The sequence below is a fragment of the Mya arenaria genome, chromosome 11, assembly GCF_026914265.1.
Source record: "Mya arenaria isolate MELC-2E11 chromosome 11, ASM2691426v1".
In the NCBI taxonomy this organism is placed as follows: domain Eukaryota; kingdom Metazoa; phylum Mollusca; class Bivalvia; order Myida; family Myidae; genus Mya; species Mya arenaria.
This window is the reverse complement of record NC_069132.1, coordinates 11,913,217-11,926,148: the sequence shown is the minus strand read 5'-3', so window position 1 is coordinate 11,926,148 and position 12,932 is coordinate 11,913,217. Positions and strand designations below refer to the sequence as shown.

Here is a 12,932-nt window from a genome sequence, read left to right as displayed (position 1 = left end):
TAAAACAGGTACTGAATATTGAAACTACTAAACAATGGTAGCTGTTTAAAATAGTATAATGAAATTAAATGAAACTAAAACATATGATTTAAAAAATATTTATTTCTTAAAGATAAACACAATAAACACATACAAAACAACATCATATTAGCAGTAAATGCAATTTGACTGGAACAAATTGACAGACAAAAGTTAAAAGCAAGGGTAGTCATCTTTGAAGTGTATATGAAACAGTTTCTGGTTATGTACTGACATTTAAATCTGTCTTGTATCGGTCTCAAAGGCCCATAAAAACTATTGTCTATAAAAAGATTCAAGATCAGAAGTTACTTAGTATGTTTTTATTCTAAAGATGCACTCTTACTCCCAGATAAGATTTACCACAATTAATATTGTTTTAAAATTCCAAAAAGGATGAATAAATGTCGAAAACAATGGTTCTTATGAAGGATACCGAGTTTAATTTAAAAGAAATTAGCATAATCACAGTATTTTTACCTTTCTTCTTTTAAATACATTGTTACAATCTTGTTCTCAGTAATTAATAATTTCCATAAATGCATTATTTAGTAAGTCAAAATTGATGTTTGTTATTCATGTGTATGTATTAATTTTGAATAAGAGTGCCAATTTAAGTTCAGACTTTTCTTCCAAACAAATATAATGAAACATACAAAATTATCTAAATGTGTCTGAACATATATGGATTTTTTTTTTAATAAGAGTACAATTGACATTGGAAAAATATACAATTGACATTGGAAAAAATAACATGTGCATAAGTTCGCCTTCTCAAATATCTACATAAATTTCTAATTTAAAAATACAATGCTCCTTCTTTCTCGTTCAGTTTACAAATTCGTCACCACACCTTATTAATCACGTTCATAACTCTTTTTTGTTCTTAGTCATCCAATGTTTGTTTAATCCATATCAAGGACATATGTATAATATTTAAACTGATTGATGCGAAAACAGAGATCCGACGTGACGGAAGTGCCTTTGGCGGCATGATCTGACCTGTCTGTTGCAACAATTCATCATCTCTGAACGCGGAACGAGTTGCCGGAGTTTCCTTTCAGCGCGTGCCTGAGTTTGCTGGCAGCCTGCTGTTTCCGGGTTGGCTGCAGCTCCGACAGGCTCATCATGGACATGGCCATGCTGGACTTGATGGGCCGCTTGAGGCTGCTATGGCGGGTCAGCCCGTGCTTGCTGGCCACCACGTCACTCAGACGCGGTGTGGGCGGCTCCTCCTCCTCAATGTATAGGTTCAACTTGGACGTCGGCTTAAGCGATCCCTTTTGGTACATATGCCCGTTTAATTGTTCATGATTATGAGCATCTCTATTCCTTCGAACACCGTTACGCAGCGAATGATGTGTCGTCTGTTGAGAGTTATGATGGCCGTTTTGAATTTTGATGTCGTGCATTGCGGTACTGTTATGAATGGCGGTGTGTTCTCGCTTAATGAGGAAAGGTTTCTTAGGTTCGCTGTACGCCGAGTCTTCAGTGCTGTCACTGGGCGTGTTCCGTGGAGTGCTGGTCGGAGTCGCCCGGGGACTCACGATCACCCTCGGAGTACTGCTCTCGTCGCTACGTGTCGAGTTCGGAATTGAGGCTGGGAGGGACACGGACTGTTTGTGGCTCACCATGCTCTGTTTGGGTGCTATGAGGGGCAGTCGAGAGGTGTCTAAGCCGCGGGTAATGCGATCGTACATAGATCGCGGCTTAGCAAGAACATCCGCATCCACTTCCGGCACTGTAGCGAGAGACGGCTCGCTGAGAACTCCAGCCATACGCTCCTCGTGTATTTGATTGACCCGAGGGTTTCGTATTCGACCACTGGTTACTTCAAAGTAGTTCTTCAGAACTTGTAGCGTGGCTTTATGCCGTTTTTCTTCCATTTCATCGGCGGTCTGTTGAGTGTCCTCGATCTGCCGGCGCAGTTTTGACCGCTGGTCCTGCATCCTCGAGTCAATAAAGTCCAGCAGTTTCTGCAGCCGTTTCTCCTCCACCTTCACTGTCTGGGCGTTATTCCGCCTCATCCCTCTAAATCTTGGCTCTAAATGACTCATGCCAGACATTTTTGTAAAAGAATAATTATGGTTTGAATTCCTGTCACTAGCACTACTTATGTTAAGTATATAACATTCATATCTGTCAAGTCACTTCGTATTATTATCACTATGGTCAAGAAAAAGTCTTGCTTCAGGTTATCATTTTCAGTCTTTTGAATATCAAAAAAGAATGTTAAGTCATGATTAAATTCCGTGTTTATTTCCGATTATTTTCTTAAAATTCGAGTAAGATAAGAAAACAACATGGCGTCTACTTTGAAACAATGGAACAGAAAACATAAGAGTAAACAATAATTCATTGAAAATCTTTTTGTTCTCTCCATGGTGTTGGAAGCGCTTCGCCTCACATGATCTGTCAGCTACAATCAAGTATATAATCCAACACCGCCAAACAAGGGGTCTTGATTCATGCGAATGTTAAGGAGTCTCAATTTACCAATCATTTCATTCACAATATAATAAAAGACAACTTTCATTACAGTGGAATGAAGCGTAAAGCAGAAAAATGACGTACCCTGAACATTTTAGATTATTGTATACATTTGCTCTGACCGGTTATTAATACACCTATCAATGGTGTGTCTTACCCTTGGGTGTGGCACTGCATAATACCTAAAGGCTAACCCCTCCCCAGAAAAAAGCCTATGCTACAGGGACGGGAGATTGCGGGATCAATCCCCGGCTGTGTCATGCCAGCCTCCGCTACATGTACGCGGGATCAGTCCTCAGCCGCGTCATAGAGGCCTCCGCCACAGGTACGGGAGATCGCGGGATCAATCCCGTCCGTGTCAGACCGGACAAGAGGTCGAAGGACCAGTCATAGAGGATAGCCGTGGGAATGTTATGGCCGGTTGCTCAATTTTCTTAAATTATACCCATTGTAATTTTACTGTTAGCTATTGCAGTATAACCCCCCCCCCCCCCGGGGGATTTTTTTGATCAGGCAAAATGTTTCTAGAGATTTTTTTGTAACCAAAACTATAAATTACATTGTATATGCTTAAGAACATATATAATCAGTATTCGCTTCACTTTTATTTTTTAAGAGCCAAAGTATTTCATTTTTGAATTTAAAAGAAAACAAAAACAAACAAATGAATTTTTAAGAGCCAAAGTATTTCATTTTTGAATTTAAAAGAAAACAAAAACAAACAAATGAAAAAAAGAGTCTGGTAAAAAGAATATGGTACCTCGGGAAACTGAGAACAAACATAATTTTCTTTACACTTTATTACCCATTGCCGTTTAAACCCATTAAAGTCTCTCAAGTGAAGCCCAATTGTGCTTTTCGAAAAAAAAATGTATCATATATAGACCTATATGTGATATACATGTTCTATCGATTCTGATTGTTACACTCTGTTCGGGTTGATTTGAGTCCGTAGTAATGCGCAAAAAATAAAAGCTACTCTCAATAGAATAAAGTATACATAAAGAAAAATATAGATATTCATGTTTAATATGTTTACATACATTCAGAAGTACTTGTAAGGAATTGTTCAATACGATCGGTGAAGATAAGAAGGGGTCACAGAATGTGTCCCAACTGTGCTCTGTCATATATGAAACAATTATCCATCAGTTACAAAACCTAGACAGATTATAAGTTACATACTCCAAGAACGCATCAGAATGAAAACAGTGTGTTTGATTCTAAGTATACTGAGCTTTGGAAGATGTATGATATTTAACAACAATCCATGTGCACTAGTGCCCTCATACCACGCTGGGTAAGTCAGTTTAGATTCATTCCACGACGCGTTGTTCTAAGTATACTAGGCTTTGGAAATTGTATGATATTTAACGAAAATCCATGTGCCCTAGAGCCCTCATACCACGTTGGGAAATTCAATTTAGATTCATTCATCGACGTACTGTTGAAATATAGAACGACGAACATTTAAAGAAAACATAGGATAAAGAACAATTTGCCATCTCCGAGTGATTACTTTAACCTTTCACGAGCTCCTCAGTAGCATGGATTCGGCAAAGTCCAACCAGTTAATAGTTTGGGCATCGCCATCAATTTTAAAGAATCAGTTCTAACACGATTTTACTTTAACGTCTTTGACGGCAACACAGACCATTGAGATTTGGACTTCGTTTCTTTAAGAATCCCAGCCGACGCCAACTGGACAGCAACTATTATGGTGCCAGTGTCATGTACAAACGGAACGTTCCGCTGGGACTACCCAAAGGGTCACGCTATTCTACATTTCAAGGATTATGGGAAAACTACGAGCCTGTGCTTCTCCGAGTCTCTTGGCGGGGACATATTCACAATCACTGACAAGAACAACCACATGCAGCTGAATCAGCTAAACCGAGGGAGTTGTAAGTCCTTGACCAATGCTTCACAATGTTTTAGTTTGGCGATTTCTTTTTTATTCTTATTTTTCTTATTTTTTTCTTATTTTTTACGCCCGTTACTTAGAACGGGACATATAAAAGTTTCACATGTAACGTCCAGTGTGTTCGATCAATAACTTCATAAGCATGTGTTAAAATGTCGCCAAAGTCGGTCATAATGTGTATGGGCATAATATCTCGGACATGTTCGATAACCAGCCATATCGCTTGAGTCAAGCGGTATACCCCTTTAATTATGTAAATTACCTTAAATCGGTTTTGTTGAACGCCTCTGTCCAATTTGGTCAGAATTTGAATGGGTATCACATCTGGGTCAGCCATGTCACCTCAGTCACCCTTGAATGGGCAAAAACCGTATTCACTGTGTAAGTACTCTCTAAATTTTGCTTAACGTAAGCTTAGTGCCCCCCAAAAAGGATGGTCGTATTTAACGACAGTGGGCGCTCTTGTTGTAAGTTGGTTTATTTATTGTCCTTTGTGCCATGACGGAATTGACGTTCTTTAAACTGTATCCAAACCATAAAGAAAAATATACAATTGACACAAACATTGAAATATCACTTTTATTTCACAATTCGACAGAAAGCATATAATTATTTTCAATTTTCAATCAGTTTGGACAAGAAAGATAATTTTCTTTCAGTTACATTTTTAAATCAGTAACAACCAAAGCGTCACATAAGAGAGATAGTATTGCTTTAAAAAAAGTCGTCGCGTTCTTTTATTTCGTATTTTGTGTTTCAGCTGCTCAGGTTTGTACAGCGGATTCCGCTTCTGGGCAACCGTTTGTGATCCAAGTCGACGCCCCTGATACCATGTACTACATGGGAGAATTTGCCTACGAAGTCAAGTTTGTCTAGGCTCCCAGTATGTAAATAAATAAATGGCTATTAAACGGATTACGTGTTTATGGTTGTATTTCATCATGACAGTCGAAGACCAAATACCTGAAGTGTTCAATATGTTCTGTCAAGTGAAGGAGGCACATATGTACTAGTATAAGTTATAAAATACAGCTAGAACACGCAATGCATATATCAGAGACGCACGGCAATGGGAAGGGGTGATTGATCCAGAATCACATTTGTTTCGACCAGATGAAGATGTTTTGTTTTTGAATGAAAGATATTTGAATGGAATAAAAAGAGCATGTGAAATAACAGCATGCAAAACAAAACATTAATCAAAGATGCCCATATTCTGTCCAAAGCCTGCTTTGGCCTCTATACAAGCATGGTTTCGTTCAGCCCATTTGCTTCATATATCATTTAAAACCTTAGGACACAATTTTGCTTAAAGCTGCACTCTCACAGATTGCACGTGTTGACAACTTTTTTTTATTTTTTGTCTTGGAACGAGCCAATTTTTGCGAAGATCAATGGAAACCAGTTATATAAGACTGCTGACAAAAACTTAGATCGCAGTCTTTTATATTTAAGTTCAAAAATTCATGTTTTATGCATTTTTCTTAAACCATTAGTAACGGTTTAATCCATAAAACATTAATTTTCGAACGGAAATATGAAAATCTACGATCTGATTTTTTGTCAGCAATCTTATATCATTGGTTTGCAGATATTTACGCAAAAAATTGCTAAAGCCAAAACAAAAAATAAAAAAAAGTTTATTTTTACCGTATTAACCATAACATGTATTTCTGTGTAACACATGTGTAATACAACAATATCGGTTACTAAAACATTTTCTGAACTTCGTTTTTGAATAAGAGGCAGAATGTTAGATATAATTAAACATATGATAATGAAATTGTGAACACACGTATAAAGCATGATAATGTTCTTACTGAAGATTTTTCAGAACTAAATCTAACAACGTTGCTAATATTTAAACGTGAACTATATGTTGATGTGTTAACATTTAAATGTAAAGAAGTACAGCTGTAACAGTTGTCTCAAATCTATGGCATACTTATGAACATAAATAGATTGTTTTTAAAAGTCACAAACATGTTGTCATTACTAATTTCTTGGCTGCTTTAGAATACACTAACTATATTGCTAGTATGGACAAAGTAATGGGACATGTTCTAATAAGATAAGATTGCAATAAATAAAATTAACATACATCCATATTCATAAGTTAATTGCCTGACTTCCTTCAAGACCGGTCATGAAGATTTTTGTGTTAGTTTCTGCTCTAGGATTGTTCGGGTTTGGTCAATGCCTGTTTTTAAACCAAAGCCCTTGTGACCTGTCGCCTGACTCTTATCATTCTCAGTCAGGGTAAGTAAAACAATATGACACATCACAAACAATGTTACTTCAAGAAATACTTACATGTTTATATATGTGTACGGCTTGTATACGATCATTGTATTTTAGCTGTTGGTTTTAATTAATGAACATATTACTTTGCATGTTAACGCATGCTCACCACGCTGAACGGGTCGGGTCGTTTACGAGGGCAGGCTTAGAGTCTGTGAAAATACATTTGAACTTCGTTTTTTAAGAATCCCAGAAGACGCCGACTGGACGGCAAACATAACGGTGCCAGTATCCTGTACAAACGGAACATTTTATTGGAACTACCCACGGGGTCACGCCATTCTCCAATTCAAGAACTATGGGAAAACTACTGCTATTTGTTTGTCCGACATCGTGGGTGGGGGAATGTTCACCATTACTGACGAGACCCACGACAAACAGCTAGACCAACTTCTACGGGGTAACTGTGAGTCTCCCGTCGTCCGCGCTCTACTGTCGTTTACCGCCACAATGTTATATACACTGGTCTTTCAATTATAAGTAAAGACCAGATACCAAGACTAATAGTTAAGTTAAATGATTTCGTGGACATTTACGTTGAAGATTTTACAAATGTTGTTGTTGTTGTTTTCAGCTGAGCGCGTATGTACCGATGACTCAGAGGATTCTTTCGTTATACAGGTAGACGCACCGAAATTTCAGACCTACGTTGGAGGGTTTGCTTACGAGGTCAAATTCCCATAGAGTGTCATTTATTATGTTCATTTTAGTGGAATAAAAAGTGGTCCAAAGAAACCTCATGTTTTAAATAATTACACAGTGATAATAAATATATATGTATGTATAACTCGCCTCATTGTGCTGGTAAGTGACCTCAATGTGACCTTGACCTTTAACTTTTATTACAGTATTCATTGCCGTTTCCAGGGCATGTCCAAATGTATAACTAACGAATCTATTCCGTGGATTTAAAACCGTTACCACTAGAATTTGAGAGGTTAAAAATCCCATTGTGGAACCTAGGGTAAGCTCCGTACCGTGCGCTCAGTAAACGCGTTTGCGGCAAATGTTTACTGGTTGGTTTCCGCTTGCAATGTTACGCGCTGCGTTGCAACAGAGATACAAAACAAAACATTTGCTCACGTTAGGTGAACGCTCGCCCTCCGACCAATTTCGTTCCAAAATTCGCAATCAAAAAATACAAGATACATTGATTGACATTATATTAGGGATTGTTAAAGAATTTTAAGAGATAAATGTTTAAACGTTCCACAATCGACAAAAAGTACATGTATCACTAGAATTCCATGAATCAATTGTGTCGCCTATCTACTTTTTCTATTAATGTCACCATGACCTTCCCACCTACATTGTGTACTGACCCCAAAATCAAGAGGTCATGTACTGGCCATGCCCAATGTGCATACATGTACCAAGTTGAAAGTTCTACAAAAAGTCGTTCAAAAGATACGAATGTCTTGATAATAAACAAACGTTGATGCCTCGGCCGGACAACGCGACGCCGGACAAAGTAATCCCTGCGGTGTCGGGTCAACTCGGCCCAATTACCTTTTCGGCTTGGTCCAATTCGGCCTATTCCATTTCGGCCTACTTTTGAAAGAAAGCGTGTCTTTGCAATGCCGATGTTGGTATTGTGTTGTTCACACCTGATTTACAGGTTATTTAGAGCGGTTGACACCAAAACACCTTTATTATTTGAGATTTCAAAGGTAATGATGTTTTTAAATTCATATTACCAATTATTATTGGTGCAGGCAACTCTCTAAATGATGGTTCACATTGTAATATTCTTGCCATGATATGTTCATCCAATGAGAAAGGTATATGCAGACAACTAATTACAAACTAGAAATGGAAACATTTTCAAATTAACAAGAGCTGTCGTAAGACGCTCGACTACGCCACTTTGACTTAGAAGTGAATACAATAACGATGTAATATGTGACAGTCAAAAGCAATAAAAAATCAAATTAAAAAGTGTACAAGAATCGCGATGTGACAAAACCGGGTTTTTAAAGATTGGCAGTTGATATTCATTTCAACTGCTTTCTTCTATGTTTGTAACAGTGACCTTGATCCTAAGGGCCCCAAACACAATCCCATGGAAGTCCTCCATAAACTCTTCCTACATATCATGTTTGGTCACAGGTTGACAACCATAACTAAAACAGTTATCTATGTTTAGTAACAGTGAACTTGACCAAGTTAAGTCACACTATGTCACTTACTCGAGTTATTCAGTACTAACCATATTTCTATTTTTAGCGACAGTGACCTTGACCTAGACCATACCTCTCGGGGCTCAAAACACAATCCCAGGAAAGGTTTCATAAACTCTTCATATATACCAAGTTTTAACACAAATTGTAGACCCTTACTTCAGTTATTCAATACCAACCCAATTTCTATTAATAGTAACCTTGACCTTGATCCTAGGGGCCTCAAACGCATTCCCATAAAAAGGTCTCCATAAACTCTTCGTATATATACCAAGTTTGGTCTCTAAATGTAAAGCCTAGCTAAAATTATTCGATACATAAGGTGACTTTGACACTGCCCTCCCACCAGCCCGCCCGAAGAATGACGCAAGTCATTCAAATAACATATTTTCCCTTTATTTAAATGTGCCTAAGAGTATAAAAATGTGCCTGTCAAAAGAAACTAAAAAAAATCAAGGGCCATAATTTGTATTTAGGGTTAAAATGGAGTTATGTGACCTTATTGTAAGATGATCGTCATTAATTGTGCAAAAAAACTCTGTGCCCTAAACCTTCAACCTGCCCTAAAACTTTAACGTAAGTCAATCAGGGGCCATAACTTGTATTAAGGATAATATGGTGTTATGTAACCTCATTGTGTGATGGTCCTGAGACTGTATGAAGTATCAAGTCAATTGAATGACAGGTATAGAAGTTATCAATAAATATCCCAACCTGCCCTTAAACTTTAACCTAAGTTCCATAGTCAATCAGGGGCCATAATTTGTATAAAGGATAATATGGAATTATCTAACCTCATTATGTGATGGCCCTGAACAACTGTGTGAAGTATTAAGTCAATTGAATAAAGGGTATTGGTATTTTATGTGAAAATCCCAAGTTGCCCTTAAACTTTAACCAAACGCCGACGTCGATGCTGATGCCGACACTGGGGCGAGTAGTATAGCCATCCTTATTCTTCGAATAGTCAAGCTAAAAAGGTAATCAACAACAGGTTTTTACAATTTCAAAGAATTTTATTCCTAGTATTGTACACAAAAAAATACAGTTAGAAATTACAACAAATATGAAACATAATATTATTATGAATATACATTATAAGTATGTAAAAAGAGTACAAATTTGTATGTATTACAATCATTTCGTTCATATCACAACCAATTATGTTATTTATTAATGATGTTTACTTTGAACTCAGAAATGCTTTCTCTATAAGTCATAGTATCAACTGTAGTGGTATAAACCATTTGTTTATTAATCACATAAAACTTGAAGACTGGTAGCAAATGCCTTATTACTTATTGTCATGTCAACTCTATACTAAAATATACAAAAGAAATATTAATAACATAGAAATTTACCAACTTTGAATATAAAAATAGTTCACGCCTTTTATTATTAAAATATACAGAGAATAACAATAGGTAAATAGTAACAGAAAGTTGCAAGTATTAACAATATTTAACAAGTATGAGGAAAACAGTCTTCTTCGTTAATATTGCAAACAACAAAATGTTTATTCTGTGCACCACTTCGACACAGAGTGGCACAGTCATAGAGATACAGACTGTACATGTATACATACACCTGCATTATGACCTGATTTCATCATGCAGCAGTAACATGACCTCCCTGTTGCCATGGCAGTGTCATCTAGGCAATGACCTCCCACTGCATGATGGTTGTGTCACGTCCCCCTGTGCTGATTACACGCGAGTTGTCAAACAGGAACTTGGCCATGGTCACATGACTGCTGTGTCCCGGATAAGAGTGGCCAGTTGCCTATAGATGATAAACAAAAGTAAAATTGGTCCAATTTTTTTTTTAAATGTTTCTAGGATTTGAAGGTATAAATTAAACATCTATAAATTCACCAAACACACGTTTACAGGACTTCTAATGTGTTATCATAAGTGAGATGAGGACCTTTAAGCTCACACACATACATGAAACTTTCAGGAGCAGTGTGAGCAAGAGATGCTCTTAAAACAAAACAACATAAAAAATAGATTACTAAACAGAACATATCTGTAGTTCTATAACATACCCTTGGTTGTCTGGATGGGTATTCATACAGGTTCACCTTGCCGTAGTCGTCGGCACTGACAAGCAGCTTCTTGTCATGTGAGATGGAGCAGTTGTTCACGTCCGTGCCGTCAGCTTCATCTGGCCAAACACCTACAGAGAAACATACAGCCACTTACTGTACAAGGTATTTTTCTCTGTAAAATCCACATGCTAATCAGTAACTTAAATAGTCCAAGATCAACAATTCAGTGTACTGGTATGTTACACAGAAGGATGCCTTAAAACAGGAAAGGATGACTTAACCTTCTCATGAATGATTTTTCTCACACCTTTTTATAAATTATTAGTTATAAAGGCTGAATGATTTTAATGCCACCATTAGGTATGTGGTTTATAATTTGACCTACCTATGCAGTCAAACGAGAGAGTACAGTTCTGTGTTGCCCAGGTCCTGTCACGCACGTCATCCTTGTTCGTCTCTTGCTTGCACGTCTTTGCCGTCCCTGCAACATGCCATTGAAATGTCTACAGCCACAATACCAACAACAATATCAACATAAGGTGTGGTTCAAAGAACAACTGATGACAGAATGAATACATATACAGTTTATACATTCGCAACAGAAAAAAACATCCTTGGTTAGATAGATTGAAATTTAACATCAGGTGCAGCTTGAACAACAAGTCATAAAAGAGTGAATACATATACAGTTTATACATTCTCAACAGAAAAAAACTTTCTTGGTTCAATAGTTTAACGACAGAATTTGTACACAATCTAATCAAGTATGTAGTAACTTACAGTAGAGGACCTCATAGTCGCCAGAGTTACTGCGAATAATCTCGCCATCCTCCGACCAGTCAATGTGAGTCACGTATGAGCTGTGGCCCTGAAACAGGTATAGATAACAATTGATACTGACATTACATGCTATCATCAGTTATATAAAGAAAGTCACTAAAGTAATGCCTACAGTAATGCGAAAAAACTCAATGTAAATTGTACAAACTTATGTACTGAACTAGACCTACCAGCCAAGGACAACTAATAAACATATAATGTAAATTACATTCTGTTTAATACAAGAATTTAATTAATTCTTGAACTTTATGATAAACACATGTATTTTTAGCAAATAAACTTGTGTATTACACATCTTGTCTTTTCCACTTACAGAGCACCTGCCGACTTTCTTGTACTTGGTACCATCCTCATTCACCTCGTACACGTAGATGAAGTTGTCACGGTTACCAACAGCCAACATCTTGCCATCTGTGAACAAACATTATTTTTGCTAAATTGATAAGCGTTTATTACTGCAGTTTTCTCTATTTGTCTTTCTCAATATATATACATGCATATAAGGGCTGAGTACCGGTTCTTGTATCAAATTGAAAGTCGTTATAAGACGTATAGTTGATATATCAAAAGTTCGCGAATCGGTCAAAATATCAACCAAATAAAAGCTTGAAAAAACATATGTTTTCTTTCTTTTGAATCAGTATAGTTTATAATGCACGTCAACTTCAGAACTTTATACAAAAAGTTCTTGAAACTATAACACTATAACATTTAAAACTCGAAAGTAGTTATTTTTCAAACTTTTAGTTTCCTTTCATTGGTTATAATTCATTAAAGAAATATGTCCAACTTAACCTGAAATGGTGTGTATTAAATTATTGAAAGTTGTGACAAACCATACAACAAAGTCAATACAATCATTTTGTAATTACTCTAGATTTAATTATCAATTAAGTGGGACAAGAATGTTGAATTAGTATCGCTTGACTTTAAAGCATGTACAATTTCTAGATCGTACAGCTCACTTTAAGTTGCAATGGAAGGGGAGCTCACTGCATCGGTGAGTGCATCCAGTTGAAATAAATTAAATGTATGCATCGGCATGGCTTTTACCTCAAACAATACTCTTTAGATAGAGTCACAGCAATCATCATCTGCAAATATGCCCCCTCCGAAAAGTCAAGTTTGG

The 12,932-nt window shown here is 36.9% G+C and overlaps 3 protein-coding genes across 15 annotated transcripts in view; 2 read left to right on the top strand and 1 right to left on the bottom strand.

The window, feature by feature from the left end:
* Positions 1-3,632: 3,632 nt before the first annotated feature.
* On the top strand, positions 3,633-5,347 carry LOC128207381 (uncharacterized). The gene is made up of 3 exons (XM_052910260.1): positions 3,633-3,808; positions 4,192-4,412; positions 5,193-5,347. Exons 1-3 carry the CDS (start codon positions 3,711-3,713, stop codon positions 5,306-5,308), a joined length of 435 nt encoding a protein of 144 aa, XP_052766220.1. The 5' UTR covers positions 3,633-3,710; the 3' UTR covers positions 5,309-5,347.
* Positions 5,348-6,572: 1,225 nt separating this feature from the next.
* LOC128207348 (uncharacterized) lies at positions 6,573-7,454 on the top strand. 2 transcript variants are annotated; one of them, XM_052910211.1, is made up of 3 exons: positions 6,573-6,691; positions 6,919-7,133; positions 7,308-7,454. In XM_052910211.1, exons 1-3 carry the CDS (start codon positions 6,579-6,581, stop codon positions 7,415-7,417), a joined length of 438 nt encoding a protein of 145 aa, XP_052766171.1. In that variant the 5' UTR covers positions 6,573-6,578; the 3' UTR covers positions 7,418-7,454. The 2 variants fall into 2 exon arrangements, with proteins under 2 accessions (XP_052766171.1, XP_052766170.1); XM_052910210.1 differs by having other exon boundaries at positions 6,919-7,139.
* A 2,460-nt stretch (positions 7,455-9,914) lies between these two features.
* Positions 9,915-12,932, bottom strand: part of LOC128207534 (echinoderm microtubule-associated protein-like 2) — a 42,229-nt gene continuing 39,211 nt past the window's right edge. For all 12 annotated transcript variants that reach the window (XM_052910507.1, XM_052910503.1, XM_052910500.1 and 9 more), the window contains 5 exons: positions 12,117-12,214; positions 11,744-11,831; positions 11,349-11,444; positions 10,961-11,091; positions 9,915-10,695 (listed from right to left, as the gene is read on the bottom strand). In XM_052910507.1, the coding sequence (XP_052766467.1) occupies positions 10,567-10,695; positions 10,961-11,091; positions 11,349-11,444; positions 11,744-11,831; positions 12,117-12,214 (542 nt within the window). In that variant the 3' untranslated portion in view covers positions 9,915-10,566. The remainder of the gene's footprint in view (positions 10,696-10,960; positions 11,092-11,348; positions 11,445-11,743; positions 11,832-12,116; positions 12,215-12,932) is intronic.

Bases quoted from the DNA above. Each gene is read 5' to 3' on its own strand.
- LOC128207348 (XM_052910210.1), top strand. From the start codon at position 6,579: ATGAAGATTTTTGTGTTAGTTTCTGCTCTAGGATTGTTCGGGTTTGGT. The intron at 6,692-6,918 runs GTAAGTAAAACA...TCGTTTTTTAAG, and splicing joins TCTTATCATTCTCAGTCAGG to AATCCCAGAAGACGCCGACT. The intron at 7,140-7,307 runs GTGAGTCTCCCG...TGTTGTTTTCAG, and splicing joins CCAACTTCTACGGGGTAACT to CTGAGCGCGTATGTACCGAT.
- LOC128207381 (XM_052910260.1), top strand. From the start codon at position 3,711: ATGAAAACAGTGTGTTTGATTCTAAGTATACTGAGCTTTGGAAGATGT. The intron at 3,809-4,191 runs GTAAGTCAGTTT...CGTTTCTTTAAG, and splicing joins GTGCCCTCATACCACGCTGG to AATCCCAGCCGACGCCAACT. The intron at 4,413-5,192 runs GTAAGTCCTTGA...TTTGTGTTTCAG, and splicing joins TCAGCTAAACCGAGGGAGTT to CTGCTCAGGTTTGTACAGCG.